Raw genomic sequence first — 15,289 nt, forward strand, 5'->3', positions numbered from 1 at the left:
TTAGGATTTTGTATAAGCTTCACCCATACGTGATTCACAGAGCAGAGACTTCCAATCAGTGACCTGAAGTTTAGCCATGTCCTGTGACAATTTTGGAAAGATCTGGACATGGGGACCCTCCACTGCCACCCAGTTCAGCCCAGTTCTTTGGTCTTGTACCTGAGATCAGATTTGCTCCTTCCTTTCAAAGTATCATTTTGATGGCTTCAGGTCCTGGAAGGCTGCCCCTAGACCCTGGAACTGTCCCTGTGGTGCTCGCCACCAACCCACGCCCCCCTTCCCCCCATACCTGCTGCTGGTGGCCCGGAGCTCAGGAGCTCCTGTCTTTCAGGGTTGGTCTCTAAGGCCACGCAGAGCACATCTTCTCCATAGGCTGGGGGGATGGGCAGGAAGGGAGAGAGGGAAGTGTGGATGTGGGAGACAGCCTGGGAAGAGAGCCCAGACTGTGCTTCTGCGAGGCTGGTCTAATAACTTGACATGCACGATGTGTCCTACTCAACAAGTGCACATGTTTTTGCGTATGTGTGAATATGAAGAGTTCTCAAACTCTGTATTATTGCATTTTAGGCTTATATATTTTAAAAGAGAGAGAAAGAGAGAGAGCACAAACGGGGGAGGAACAGAGAGAGAGAGAGAGAGAGAGAGAGAGAATCCCAAGTAGGCTCCACATGGTCAGCATGTAGCTCCATGTGGGCTCAAACTTACAAACAGTGAGATCGTGACCTGAGCCGTAATCAAGAGTCCAATGCTTAACCAACTGAGCCACCCAGGAGCCCCTCGGCAAATGCTTTTTGATAGCTTCCACTGTGCTAGGCGTTGTACTGGGGACATAAGGACAAAAAAAAAAAAAAAAAAAAAGCCATGGCCTTGAGCCTTTCCCTCATCAAATTTTTAGCCCTGGAGGATGTGACCCAAATCATTGTGTTATGATGATTTAGAGAGGCTTAGAAGCATGGTGCCCAAAGGAATAGTGAACTGACCATTTCCTTCGACAGCTGCTCAGATACGTTTGACAACACTTGGCACATAGGAGGCACTAAGCACAGGTTTATGCAATGTGCTTTGCTTTGAGTGGCAGTAGAATGAAAGTCCCTGCCTGTAGGCACGGCATTCACTCATTCTGTGGCCAGGTTGAAGGAGGATCTGTATACTTTTGCTTACAGAAAGTTGGGTTATGGGGATGACATGGGGGGTTGGATTTGAAGGAGCCTGACTTGTGTCCTCATCCACACCAGGGCTCTCTTGGTTTGCCTAGAAAGACTTTGGAAAGAGGCTAGGTGGGGAATACTCAAATTAGAAGAGAGCTTTGGTCTTTATCCTTAGAGTTGTGTGTGGTGGTGGGGGGGGTGTAGCCAGTTAATTTCTTCTGTCTAGAAGCATTATTATGTGTTAATAATAATCATGTATTAATCCCCGCAATATTTTTTCCCATCAGGAAGGAACTATTCTATGTAAGAATAAATGCCAGGCTAGGAAGATGACAGGTGCTTAGTAATGTCCTCTTTTTGCTGGTGAAAAATATGTCGGGAATCACATTACACAAACCTGTGATCCTTTTTCCTTTCTGTCTTGTAGATTTCTTTCAACCCCCAAGGGAATCGTCTTCTAACGGGCAGCACTGATAAAACAGCGAGAATCTGGGATGCTCAGACTGGTCAGTGCCTCCAGGTTCTTGAGGGGCACACTGATGAGATCTTTTCGTGTGCTTTCAACTATAAAGGCAACATAATCATTACAGGTATGGGAAAGAGAAACACATCTGGGTGTTCAAGTTCACTGTTTTTCCATTTGATGGCATCGTTTGAGGGGAGGGCAGAGAGGATAAGCAGAGGGGATGCCTGGGGTGGCTCCATTCTCGTCTTGGCCAATTCCGAGATGCTGTGAATTTCGCTCCTGTGAGTAGGACACAGACTTGCCCAATTTGTGACTGACAGGAATCATTTAAAATTTTTTTTTTCGCTCCCCAAATGCCCGAGCTGCTCAAAGGCTCCACGACTGGACACATTGAGTGTATTGATAATTGTCAATGACCCAGAAGATGTTAATTTGTAAAAAGAGAGAGTTAGTGAATGAAATCAAGGAAAAATAACTTTGTGCAATTTGTTTCGTTAGGTAGCAAGGATAATACGTGTAGGATATGGCGTTGACGGAAGAGAGCCGGTTGGTGAGCGGATTTGCCTGCGATGGAGGTGAAGGTAGAGCTTCACAGTTGTCAAGCAAGCTATTTTCATGTTTCACATCTCTTCTTCCGCAAGTCAACTACATGCTGTCCTTAGCTTCGCAGATATGACCGTTAAAACTAATAAACTTACATCACGTCTTCATAGTATTTGATGGAAATGGTAGGAGAGACCACAATGTGTGGCCAATGTCACTGGTGATTGGATCTTTGTTTTTATTTTTAGTAGCATCATGATAGTGATAAAGGAAATCAGAGTGATTTCACAGTGTGTCTCAGATTCTCCTTTGAAAGCTCTTATAAAATCTGTTGAATAAAGGTTTTGGAAGCAGTTGTGAATGAATTATCCATCTATATGTATGATGTATGTGTCTCTTGTGATGAGAACTTTTAAGATCTACTGTCTTAGCAGCTTTTTTGAAACATTTTTTAACGTTTATTTATTTTTGAGAGAGCGAGAGAGACAGAAAATGAGTGGGGGAGGGGCAGAGAGAGAGGGAGACACAGAATCCCAAGTAGGCTCCAGGCTCCGAGCTGTCGGCCCAGAGCCCGACGTGGGGCTCGAACTCACAGACTGCGAGATCATGACCTGAGCTGAAGTCGGACGCTTAACTGACTGAGCCACCCAGGTAGTCCCTGTCTTAGCAACTTTCAAATATACAATACAGTATTATTGACTGTTGTCACCATGCTGTATATTACACGTTCAGGGGTTATTTATTTTTAACTGGAAGTTTGTACCTTTTGACAGCCTTTACCAATTTTGCCCACTCCCCAACGCCCTGCATTGGTATAAAGGCATAAACCACCAATCTGTTCTCTGTGTCTATGAGCTCAGTGGTTTTTTGTTTGTTTGTTCGTTTGTTTTCTGTTTTGGTTTTCTTTTAAGGTCCCACATAGAGTGAGATCATATGATATTTGTCTTTCTCTGTCTGACTTATTTCACTTAGCGAAATGCCCTCAAGGTCCATCTATATTGTTGCAAATGACAAGACTTCCTTCTTTTCTATGGCTGAGTACTATGCCATTGTATTTATATACCACATTTTTTAGTCTATTCATCCAGTGATGGACGCTGAGGTTGTTTCCATATCTTGGTTATTGTAAGTAATGTTGCAGGGAACATGGGGGTGCATAGATCTTTTCCAGTTAGTGTTTTCATTTTCTTCAGGAAATATCCAGAAGTGGAATTACTGAATCATATGGTTCTATTTTTAATTTTTTGAGGAAAGTCCATCCTGCATCGTGGCTGCACCAGTTTGCATTCCCACGTTTTTAGGAGGACATGTATGTTTGGAAATTAACTAGAAGTTGTATTACTTATTTTGTGATTTTACTTTGTGCAGCTAGGAATGAGAGGCAAAATTGGAATGGAAACTTAATCTTCCCTCATATTCAAAAGTGTATCTATGCTTCCTCCCCCCAGAAAAGAAGCTGCCAACCTACACTGATAAAATTAAGGTCGCATATAAGGAAGGCAAAATGGATATCACTTAATAGAAAATATGAATTGAGTTCATAGTGGATGTAAAATATATGGGCAGGTTTTTCTTAAAAAAAATGTTAAACAGGATAGACATTCAGATGAATGAATTAAAAAATCTGGATGGAAAGCAACTGGGATACCAGGAAAATTCATCCAACACCAACCTGATTACTGCTGAAATACTGAAAGCTATTTTTTTTAAAAGGTTTTTCTATGTAAACGTGCCTTAATGCATATTAAAAGTTACTGTTAAAAGATAAAGCACAAGGTAGAACCACTGATGCTTGAATCCGGAGCAGGAGAACACATGAGAGTCTCATGGAGACATTTTCTTAATAATAACAAGAGTGGTCAGTGTGGCTGAGGGTGTCGCCCACCAGACACTGCCTAGCTACCTCACATATCATCCCTGCAACCCTCCAGCCAACCGTTTCCGAGCAGGTGATGGTCCTGATCTGAAAATGAGGAGGGTGAGTCACACTCAAGTTAGATAATCTACCAAAGACATCACGTCCATTATACTCCGTGCTTAAATGAACACTTATGGGAGAAGAGTATCAGATGTATCCGTGGGAAGGTTTGGGCTGAGAATTACCCCTTAGATCATCCACGGATGTCCAGAACCCAAGAACAAAAAGAAAACAAAAGCAGAACAACATAAACAAAAACTTCAGTGCAGCTGCTGGAAGGAGGACCTTCAGAGATGGTGAAGCCAAGGAGAGCTCGGATTAGAAAAACCTGGGCCAAAACTTAGCTACTTCTTACGAACCCAGGAAGAAGAAGCTGCCATTGGCTCTTCCTCTGACTCTGATGGCTTTAGGGAAAGTCGCAATACTGTTTTGTTACGTCATTCAATAGAGAGAGCCATTGTATGGTCATGGAGATCATTCTACGTCTCACTGACCTATTTAGCTGTAGGAAGCCCTTGGTCAGAAAAGGCTCCTCTATTTTTATGTGTTGAGGCAATCTTTCTTCATAGAATATTTATTAAGGTTTCCAATAGTATTTTTTATTATCGAAGTATAGTTGGCATACAATGTGGCGTTACTTTGAGATGAACAACATAGCGATTCCACAATTCTATACATTCCTCAGTGCTCACCTCCAGACATGTCGTCACTGGCTGTCACCACATGTTACTACAACCGTATTTACTATATTCCTTATGCTGTCCTTTTCATCTCTGTGACTTATTTAATAACTGGAAGTTTTACTTCTTCCAGCAGTATTTTTAAAACTACTTAAAAAAAATGTTTGGACACTGAAGATCATAAGAGAAGCGATAATATACTCACTTAATTTTCATCTGGAGTGTTGTAGACAGGAAGTGAAGTGTGTGTGGAGTCTGGAGTCAAATTGCCTGGACGTATGTTCTTCCTCTTTTTTAATGTTTATTTATTTATTTTGAGGGGGGAGGGGCAGCGAGAGAGGGGAGAGACAGAATCCCAAGCAGGCTCCACACTCAGTGTGGAGCCCGACACAGGGCTCGATCTCACAACCATGAGATCATGACCTGAGCCAAAGTCAAGAGTTGGACACTCAACCAACCGAGCCACCCAGGCGCCCCTGCCTGGCCATACATACTCTGATTTCAACTTTGAATTGTTGGACCATTACCCCCACCACGCTGCCTCAGTTTCCTCAGTTAGACAATGGTGATAATAATCATTCTTGTTTTGAGGATTGGGAATATCTGGCAAGCATGATGAATATTTTCTATTATTCTTACAAACAGCAACTTAGCAGTCACCTTAAAAAAAGTATCTTTGATACATGAGCGTATTTCTCAGGAAAGAACATAGCATTATTTACTCAGAAGTGATGGTTGAAACATAACTCACTTTAATGTATTATAGGTATCCTGGGGAGAAATAGAACTCAAATTTTTATCAATTAAAATTTAAGAGCCCTGGGATCATTGTCCTGTTAAGATTTCTCTCTTGGACAGAAGCGCTGAGATGTGAGGTGATCATCAGTATAAATGATTAATGTCTAACCCATCTTCATATATTCAGATTTAATATAGGATTTTAGGAAAGTGAATCATTCTCATAAAAATGAAATCTCTTTTCTAACGACTCCTGTCTAAAACTGCAGTAGCTCATGGTTTAGCATAATGCCTGATTTAGAGACAAAATAAATGCTTTTTGAACTAAACACTGCTTTTTATACGCCCAACTTTTACATAGCGATTTAAAAACACATCCATAATCTTTCAAATTACAAGTGGCTTATCTCCTGTCTCCCCACAGCTGTGGTTATTCTTCAAACAATTTACCTTGGTGGGTCTCCAAAGGGGGGGAATTTGTAATGACAAGAAAAAGCAATTACTATAATTAAAGACGTGTTCCTTCTCAAACACAAAGAATTGTAAAAACTGGCTCAAAATTTCTATAATCTTTTTAGTTATCTTACCAAGATTATTTCATTTTTTTGTTCAACTTCACGGTTATCTTGATTAGGATGATTTTCGTGGCAAGTAGCAAAATGCACAATTAAAACAAAGTCATTTCCAAAGTTGGTTGTTTAAAAAAATTTTAATGTTCTCTGTCAAAAATAAATAAGTAAACATTTAAAAAAATTTTAAAAAGGGGGGGGCGCCTGTGTGGCTCAGTCAGTTGAGGGTCCGACTTTGGCTCAGGTCATGATCTCACGGTCTGTGAGTTCGAGCCCCACGTTGGGCTCTGTGCTGACAGCTCGGGGCTGGAGGCTACTTCCGATTCTGTGTCCCCCTCTCTCTCTCCCCCTCCCCTGCTCATGCTCTGTCTCTCTGTCTCTGTCTCTCTGTCTCTCTGTCTCTCTCTGTCAAAAATAAATAAAAAAACATTTAAAAAATGTTTTTTTAATTTTAATGTTTATTTATTTTTGAGAGAGAGACAGACAGACAGACAGAGCATAAGTGTGGGAGGGGCAGAGAGAGAGAGAGGGAGACACAGAATCTGAAGTAGGCTCCAGGCTCTGAGCTGTCAGCACAGAGCCAGAGGCGGGGCTTGAACCCTTGAGCCGTGAGATCATGCCCTGAGCTGAAGTCAGATGCTTACCTGACTCGGCCACCCAGGTGCACCCCCCCAAAATTGGTTATTTAGTGGCAAGAGGACCCAAGGACTCAGGGTTTGAGGGCTTTCCCTTTTGTTTCCTATTGTTGACTTGTCCTGTGTATCCTTCCTTGTTGCTAGATGCCTGACATGTTTTCTTGGTTTAGGTGTCTTGCCATCTTTTTAATCTCATCAACTCCAGAAAGAGAACTTCTTACTTCCCTTTCTATGACTCATTTGCCCTAACATCTTAGCAGTTCTATTCCTGCCACTGATGGAACCATCTTGCCTTTTTTCTCTTTATTTTCTCTATCTGCCCACCATATCATAAACACTTGCCTCAGTTAAAAAAAACAACAACAATTCTAGCTATCCAGTCTTAGTGCCATTTTTATCTGTAATATGTAATCTCATTACCTCTGTACTAGAAACTGAGACAATCTTCTCGTTAATTATCTTGGCTTCCTTTTGCTCTATCAGATTATTGCTTTCTAAAATGAACAGAAAAATAATCCTCCAAATATTTATATGTTTTACAGTTTACAAGACTTTTACATAACTCAGTTCATTCGATAAAGAGGAATGAAGTAGGAATTATTGGAGCCCAAATTTAGAATTGATAACACATAATTTAGGAGAGGGAGGGTGGCTTGCCCAAGATCATTTGGCCAGGGAGTAGCCAGACATGAACTCACAGCCTAGAAAGGCTATAATGTATACATACACACACACACACACACACACACACACACACAGACGTATATATACATATATATGTACATATATACATTTATTATCATATATGTGTGTGTGTGTGTGTATCTATATATGGCCAAGAGAGGCCTCAAATAATGGTGTGTTGCCTGAGTTTTTCCAACATGGTTAGTGTGTGTTTCACATACTAGCATGTACTTTTTATTTTAAAAAAAAAATTTTTTTTTTAACGTTTATTTATTTTTGAGACAGAGAGAGACAGAGCATGAACGGGGGAGGGGCAGAGAGAGAGGGAGACACAGAATGGAAGCAGGCTCCAGGCTCTGAGCCATCAGCCCAGAGCCCGACGCGGGGCTCGAACTCACGGACCGCGAGATCGTGTCCTGAGCTGAAGTCGGACGCTTAACCGACTGAGCCACCCAGGCGCCCCTAGCATGTACTTTTTAAAAATTGTTTGGATTTCCTTTGAATCCTCTATATAACTTTTCATTTTTTAAATGTTTATTTATTTATTTTGAGAGAGAGAGAGCAGAGGAGGGGCAGAGAGAGAGAGAGTCCCAAGCAGCCTCTGCACTGTCAGCACAGAGCCCAATGTGGGGCTTGAACTCACAAACTGAGATCATGACCTGAGCCAAAGTCAAGAGTCAGACGTTGAAGCTACTGAGCCACCCATGCACCCCCTGAATAACTTTTTAAAAATAAACATGATGAAGCCTGGTTCTTTTTTCCAATTAATACAAGTTTGAGTTTGGACCTTTATTAGGCATTCAGTTATTTAGTAGCAGGGTCCCAATTTCCTGTGGCCTGGGAATCCTAAATTCACATTTCTCCTAGCAATCATATCGTAACAGAGTAGAAATGTTTATCCCAAACATTACAGATACCAGATGAAAATTAAAAATAAAAGGTTTTGGAAGTAGAAAAGAGCAAGGGCTCAGATTCTTTTTTTTTTTTTTTAATGTTTTTTATTCTTGAGAGTGAGAGAGAGAGAGCGTGAGGGGGGAGGGGCAGAAAGAGGGAGACACAGAATCCGAAGCAGGCTCCAGGCTCTGAGCTGTCAGCACAGAACCCATCGCGGGATTCGAACTCACAGACTGAGATTATGAGCTGAGCTGAAGTTGGACGCTTAACTGACAGAGCCAACCCGGTGCCCCACAAAGGACCTCATTTTTAAATGCAGTCTGTGATATCCAAAGTACTGATTTTTGACTTACTAACACAATAAGCCAGTGACAGGTTATGATTCACATATATTTCTTTCCTTTCCCTTATATTGGAACGAGTTTATCATTCTTAAATATGGCCCAGGTCCACCTATATGGTTAAAGGGAGTAAAGATTCTAGCACAGAAAAGTGTCCTCTCCACAGCTGTACTCATTCTGGTGGGATCCCTGAGCCCAACTAGATTCAATTATGGTTGGTTGTGACTTGATTCACCTCTGCTTTTGGCAAGCGCCATCTTTTATGTTGTTATTTTTCATGATTTAAACATCAATATTGAGATTCCTCAAAAGACTAAACATAAAATTACCATATGACCCAACAATTGCACTCCTAGGTATATATGCTCCCTACCCCCCAAAATGAAAAATGGTACTTAAACATGATGTACCCTCATATTCATGGCAGCACTATTCACAACCGCTTAACTGTCTTACCAACGGGTGTATGGATAAACACATTGTGGTATATCTATACAACACAATATTATTCAGCCATAAAAATGAAGTATTGATATATGCTACAATGTAGGTAAACCTCTGTTGAAAACATTATGCTGTAAGTAAGAGAATCCAGATACAAAAGATCATATATTGGGTATTCCCATTTATTTGCTGTGTCCAGAATAGGTAAATCCATAAAGACAGAATGTAGATTGGTGGTTTTGCCACAGATCGGGGGTAAGGAGAAATGGACAGCACCTGGTTTACAGGAGCAGAGTTTTATTTTAGGGTGAATTGTCCACATTAAAATGGTTCATTTTATGTTATATGAATTTCACCTCAATAAAAGTATATCAAATGTTCAATCTAGGTCCACAGTCTTTTGCAAGTGGTTAAGTTGTTAATTTTCTTGGTTTTCACAGCATGGTATACTTGGGTGTTTTTTGTTTTTTTGTTTTTGTTTTTTTGTTTTTTTTTTGCCTGTCAGAGGCATATTGTTTAAAGGAAATTCACACATTGACCTCATGAAGAAAAAGACATACTCAGTAAAGACATGGGTATTAATTCTTTAGACATAGTCATAGCTGGATTATATCTTTCAACAATTACTTATTGTCTCTGAGACACTAGGTGCAAAGAACTTGATTAGTTTTTTTTTGGTGAAAAGGCTATGTAATTTCGGGAATTTCATTTTTTTTTTTTTAGAAATAAAAGTATATTGTGGAGAAGTATACTTCGATATAAAACCTAAAGGATGAAATGATTGAATCATAATGGGAAAAACACTTTCTTATTATTGCATAAAATCTGGCCCAGAAAGAGAGTATTCAGTTGGTTTTTGTGCTTTGGAAGTTACAAGATCCAGAAGCCTTCAAAATGTCTTCTGATGACAATTCATGTTTTGATACTTTTGGACTTTGGTTTGGTTATATGAGAGTAGTCTGTGTTTGGGAATGTTACTTTTAGGATTGCCCTGTTCTTTTAGGGTGAACACGGTGGAATTTTACAGGCCTCTATTCATTGTAACATCTGGAAGATTCCACCAGGGGTTTTTTATAGCTTTCAGTCTTCTACTTCTTTTTACTAGCCACCTCCACCTTTTTCTCCTTCCCTCTGAAATACTCTGGTTTTTATAAGAAATCCTCAGAAAGGATATTGGCTTAAAACATGGAGAGGAAATGATAAAGTTGTGTGTGTGTGTGTGTGTGTGTGTGTGTGTGTGTGTCACAGGGGTCCTTAAATTCCGCACATTAAGGTAAAACCATCAGTTTCTCTCTACTCCTAAATTTCCTCTTGAGTTTGGAATTTCAGTTTCATTACTAGATCTGACAAACGAGTTTATGAGAATGCAAGAGGTGGAAATCTCAGAAAAGTTGTCTGGAAGCTGTAAATACAACGAAGACCAGAACTGCTATTCATTCTACCTTCTGGGAAATGTTGGATGCATCTCTCCGAACAAAGTTGCCTTTGCGACTATTTTCTTGGGACTGTGAGATCTTAACGAAGTAATTCATGTTCCTTCTCACCAGTGAAAAAGTAGAAAATGTTGCTGTTTTGAAAGTGCATAAGGTTGCCTGCCTTTATTCTCTTGTCTCAGCAGGTGGCAGTGTTTATCTTTTGGTAGATAAATTGTTGCTTCTAATAGCTACAAATGGAGAGTAAAAAGAGTAAACTTTTTATTCTCTGTCCTTTAAAGATCAGGGTTATGTGGGGATATATAACCATGCTCAGATTTTGGTGTGGTTTACACTTAGGGCCATCTTGGCGTCTCTGGGGCAAAAGACACATCTTGATGCAGTGTAGAGATATTTTTCTATCTATGAGGACTTAGACCAGTAGGGTGAATGGGAGACAGTTCTTTTTTTTCCCTATAGGTCCCTCTATTAATCATTTTAAAACAACACAATCAATCTGTCAAGGAATCCAACTTTCATTTACGTCTTTTAATGGTAATACCTGATCAGAGTGTAACATCGATTCCTTTTATGTTTTAATAAAGTTTACTGTAATTTCACTGGGTGAGAGTCTAAGAATTGTGAATACTTTGAACTTCAGTATGTTAACATGGCCATAAATCAAAAGGGTCAAATTGGTTTGTGTTGGTCTATGAAGGACAAGAGTAAGTCTGAGACTAAATTAACAACGGATGCTTATTCATAAAACTTGTGGGAGGGAGAGCCAGGTGCTGTCACTTTCCTTCCAGCGGGAGTTTAACTGTTCAACGGAGAGTCAGTTTCATGGAGTAAAAACATGAAACACCGAGTCTCTGACGAGTGTTCTATTTATTAGGATGGGCGCTTTGGGAACACCTTTGCACTTTTGGTGGGAATGCAAACTGGTAACTTCCTAATTGGTCTTCGGGTACTTTAGGCAGTCCTTAGTTGGTTTCAAGGGGGCACACAGATAGCTTGGGGACATTTCAAAAGAAGGATTGCTCAATGTTATGGGCAAAGGGTTCTTTCCGCCCCCCCCCCCCCCCCCCCCCCCGTGGTGGCTATTTCCTGGAATAAATGGGAATGCTTTATCGCCCTCAAACTGTCATACTATATTCGTTATTTGGTGAGGGATGGCTGCTGTGACAGCCAGTTTCTTATGAAGGACAGCATTTTGGTAATTAAAAACATGAATTCAGGAATCAGAATTCCCGTCTCAATACCATGTTCAACCACTTCTTAGATGTGGGACTTTGAGAATTCAAACACCCCTTAGCTCAGTTTTCTCATCTTTAAGAGAGGACTAGCAATAGTATGGGCAAGTTTGTGAGCGTTAAATAAATTAAATTAATAGAGACATAATGAGACTGATACAATGTAAACATTCAATTAATGGGGAAGCTAATATTATTCGTAGATGCTGCTTCAATGATTTGGATTTAAAGGATTTAAGAGTTGAGAAAGAATTTGCACATTCAAGGCGAATTTTCTTATTAATTCATGATGGTTTGGGGCCTGTCTGCAATAGACAAAGCCTTCTAATTCACCTTCTCCTAGGAAATTAATAAGGAAGGGATATCTTGAGGGCTCATCTCTCATGAGTTCTCACGGATTCAGGTATGTGAATAAAATTTCGGTTCAGCTTAACCCACACGTTGTCTCTAGAGCTCTGAATCAGCCCAGAGTTTCTATATTTTTCCTGGTTTTCCCGTTTTCCCGGAGGAATATACACTCCCGCAGGGGGAGATGACACTGGGTGTTTTTCCCCACGCCGGAGAAGACTTGTTTCCCAGGTGTGCCTGAGGCAAAGGGACACGCGCAATTATTTTCTAGGTCAGAAAATCTCCGACAGGGAGTAGAGTAACTGTTACAGTTATTAACTCTTGGGTTATTACCATGAATAATCAGCTAGGTTGAGTCATGCGCAGTTGCCAATGTTGACAAATGTTGATCTGCAGAAAGTAATTTCGTGTGGGTCACCCCGCTGTATTGCTGTATACGTGCAAGGTGAGAGATTTTATGTCCGTGTTTGTTCTCAGACGGATCCTTGATCACGGCCCACGCCCATTATTGTGGCCTAGTGCCCTCTTCTTGCAGAGGGCAGACGGCAGGCTTCCAAAAATGGCTGATGGTATCTTGACCTTGATCATTGGCAGAGAACTCGCACTTAACACGGTGTGTGCCACAGAGTGTGCCCTCTGGAATGAGACAGGGTTCACCTCATCATTTTATTATTATGCGTAAGTCATTTGACCTTCTTGGGTTTGTTTCCTCATCTATAAAGTAGGAATATAATAATAGACTGAAATGAGATAATACACACAAGGAAAAACCAACTCAAAGGCTGTGGGATAGCTGGCAGGTAAGAAGTGTCCTTGACCTTGCGTTACTCCATTAAGAATGCGCCATCTCAGGGTTGCAATCGGTGTTGACTTGGGTGATGGGGACGATGACGATCTTGCATGAACTGCCCTTGTGGGTGCTTCTCTGCCTTTCTGAATGCCAGAACCCTCCCTTCCTAAATGTGCTTCTCTCTAGCCACTCAGAGTTTACTGACTCCCTTGGGAAAAGCAGGTGGCCTATATTTAGAATAGCATCAGCTGCTTTCTTAAGCATTTGAGCTAATGCTTACAAGTATTAATCACAAAAACTTTTTAAGCATTGGCGGAAAGTAAACATTTTGTTTCAGACAGTCTTTTAAATATCCCAAGGGTCTTTTAGACTTGGTTTGAGAAGGAGGATAAAAATAGAAGAGTATGAACATATATATCTGGGAACAAGTCTCTTTGGAGGGAAGTCAGTTCCTGCAAAATATACATTATAACCTATATAGATAATTAGTACATGAATCATCTTCGCAAGTTTCACCTTCAGTTTTGAACAGTCTAATGAAGTGATGTCATGTCAGGTGTTCATACAGTTCACTGTTTAAAGAAGAGGCTCAAATCTCCCGTTCTTACGTTCTAAGGTATCGGGGAACTGGTCCTAACCTAATTTCTGCCCTAGTCTTTCTTGCTCTCTGATATCCAAGATGTTATGGGATAAATTGTATCTTTCCAAAATTCTTATGTTGAAATCCTAATCCACTTCAGAATGCAATCAGAGTGTAATTATATCTAGAGATAAGGCCTTTAAAGAGGTGATTATGTTAAGGTCTCTAAGATGGTCCCAAATCCAATCTGACTGGTGTCTAAAGGGGAAATTTGTACACTCGAGGAGACACTGGGATGCACACGCACAGAGAAAAGACCATGTGAAGACAAAGCAAGATGGCCAAGTCAAGGAGAGAAGCTCAAGGAGAAGCCAAACCTGTCAAAAGCTTGATCTTCGACTTCCAGGCTCCAGAACTGTGAGAAACCCATTTCTGTGGCTTAAGCCATCCAGTTTGTGGTGTTTTGTTATGGTGGCCTGAGCTGACTAATACAGTAGATAACTAGACCACTCATCAGGTCTCAGATACATGCCAGACCTTCCTCCCTCTGTGATTTTACTGTTACCTGTTTTAGTCCACTTGGCTATTACAAAATAATGTCACAGACTTGGGGGGTGTGGCTTACAAACACCAGAAATTTATTTCTCACAGTTTTAGAGGCTGGAAGATCCAAGATCAAGGCACCAGCGGATGCAGTGTTTGGTGAGAGCCTGCTTCTTGGTTCATAGATGGCCATTTTCTTGCTGTGTCCTCGCATGGTGATGACACAAGGGAGCTCTCTGGGGTTCCATGAGGGCATATAATCCCATTCATGTGAGTTCTACCTCCACGACCTAGTTAGCTCCCCAAAGCCCCACCTCCTAATGCTATCACACTGGGGGTTAATTTTCAACATACGAATTTAGTGGGGGGGGGCACCTATCTACCCTAAAACTCATTTTCTTGTATCTCCAGCTGGACAACCCCCCACCCCATGCTTTACACTTGACCCCAGATATCATTTTTTCCTTGACCTCTTCTTTGATCCCCCCACCCATCCTTACCCCTCCAAGGTAGGAAAGATCTTCATCCCAAATTCCCTTTGTGCATGTCTATTTTATAATTTTAAGGTATGTTATTCTTAAGAATATGGACTGGGTTTCAAGAACTTGGGCTGGAGGTGAAAAAGTTGAAGGGGCCATCGGTCATCAGAGGCAATCGTTTGTTTTAGAATGAATGAAGCTTATGCCTGATTTCAGACTGATAAAATTGTTCGAGTGGCAAAAGGAAGGTTGCAGAGTTAGAAGGAAACTGAAACTTGCTGGAACCTGGTGTTAAAGGAGACAGAAGAGGTGGTCAAAGAACAGACAGAAGGTTGATGTTGAAAGAAAAAGAGTTCATGTTCTGACTCTGGATGGGAGGATGTGGGGAAGAAGGTAATTTTCCTAATTTTGTGGGTTGTTGTTTCTAAAATCATGCAAAGCATGAGCTCGAGCCAGATTCCCGAATCCCTCTACCCATCATGCTGGATCTGTGACGCAGAGGGCTTTTCAATTCCATTCAGTCTTTTCCTTCTTTCTTTCTTTCTTTCTTTTTTTTAAGTTTATCTATTTATTTTGAGAGACACAGAGACAACACGAGTAGGGGAGGGGCAAAGCGAGAGGGAGGCAGAGAATCCCAAGCAGGCTCTGCACTGTCAGTGCGGATCCTGATGCAGAGCTAGAACTCACCAACAGTGAGAGCATGACCTGAGCTAAAAACAAGAGTCGGATGCTTAACAGAGTGAGCCACCCAGGTGCCCCATCAAATCCTTTCAGTCTTAGTGTTTCCATATCTTCAGTGGGCAAAATTGTCACTGTCATCAAAG

The 15,289-nt window shown here is 41.0% G+C and overlaps 1 protein-coding gene across 6 annotated transcripts in view; it reads left to right on the forward strand.

Annotated features, from left to right (window-relative positions):
• Positions 1-15,289, forward strand: part of DAW1 (dynein assembly factor with WD repeats 1) — a 79,435-nt gene that overhangs the window by 44,116 nt on the left and 20,030 nt on the right. For 4 of the 6 annotated variants that reach the window (XM_042950388.1, XM_042950389.1, XM_042950386.1 and 1 more), the window contains exon 12: positions 1,576-1,738. In XM_042950388.1, the coding sequence (XP_042806322.1) occupies positions 1,576-1,738 (163 nt within the window). Of the gene's footprint in view, positions 1-1,575; positions 1,739-2,112; positions 2,513-15,289 lie in introns of those variants that run through there. The other 2 variants (XM_042950390.1, XM_042950385.1) reach the window with 2 other exon arrangements.

The sequence above is a fragment of the Panthera leo genome, chromosome C1 (genome assembly GCF_018350215.1).
Source record: "Panthera leo isolate Ple1 chromosome C1, P.leo_Ple1_pat1.1, whole genome shotgun sequence".
Taxonomy (NCBI): domain Eukaryota; kingdom Metazoa; phylum Chordata; class Mammalia; order Carnivora; family Felidae; genus Panthera; species Panthera leo.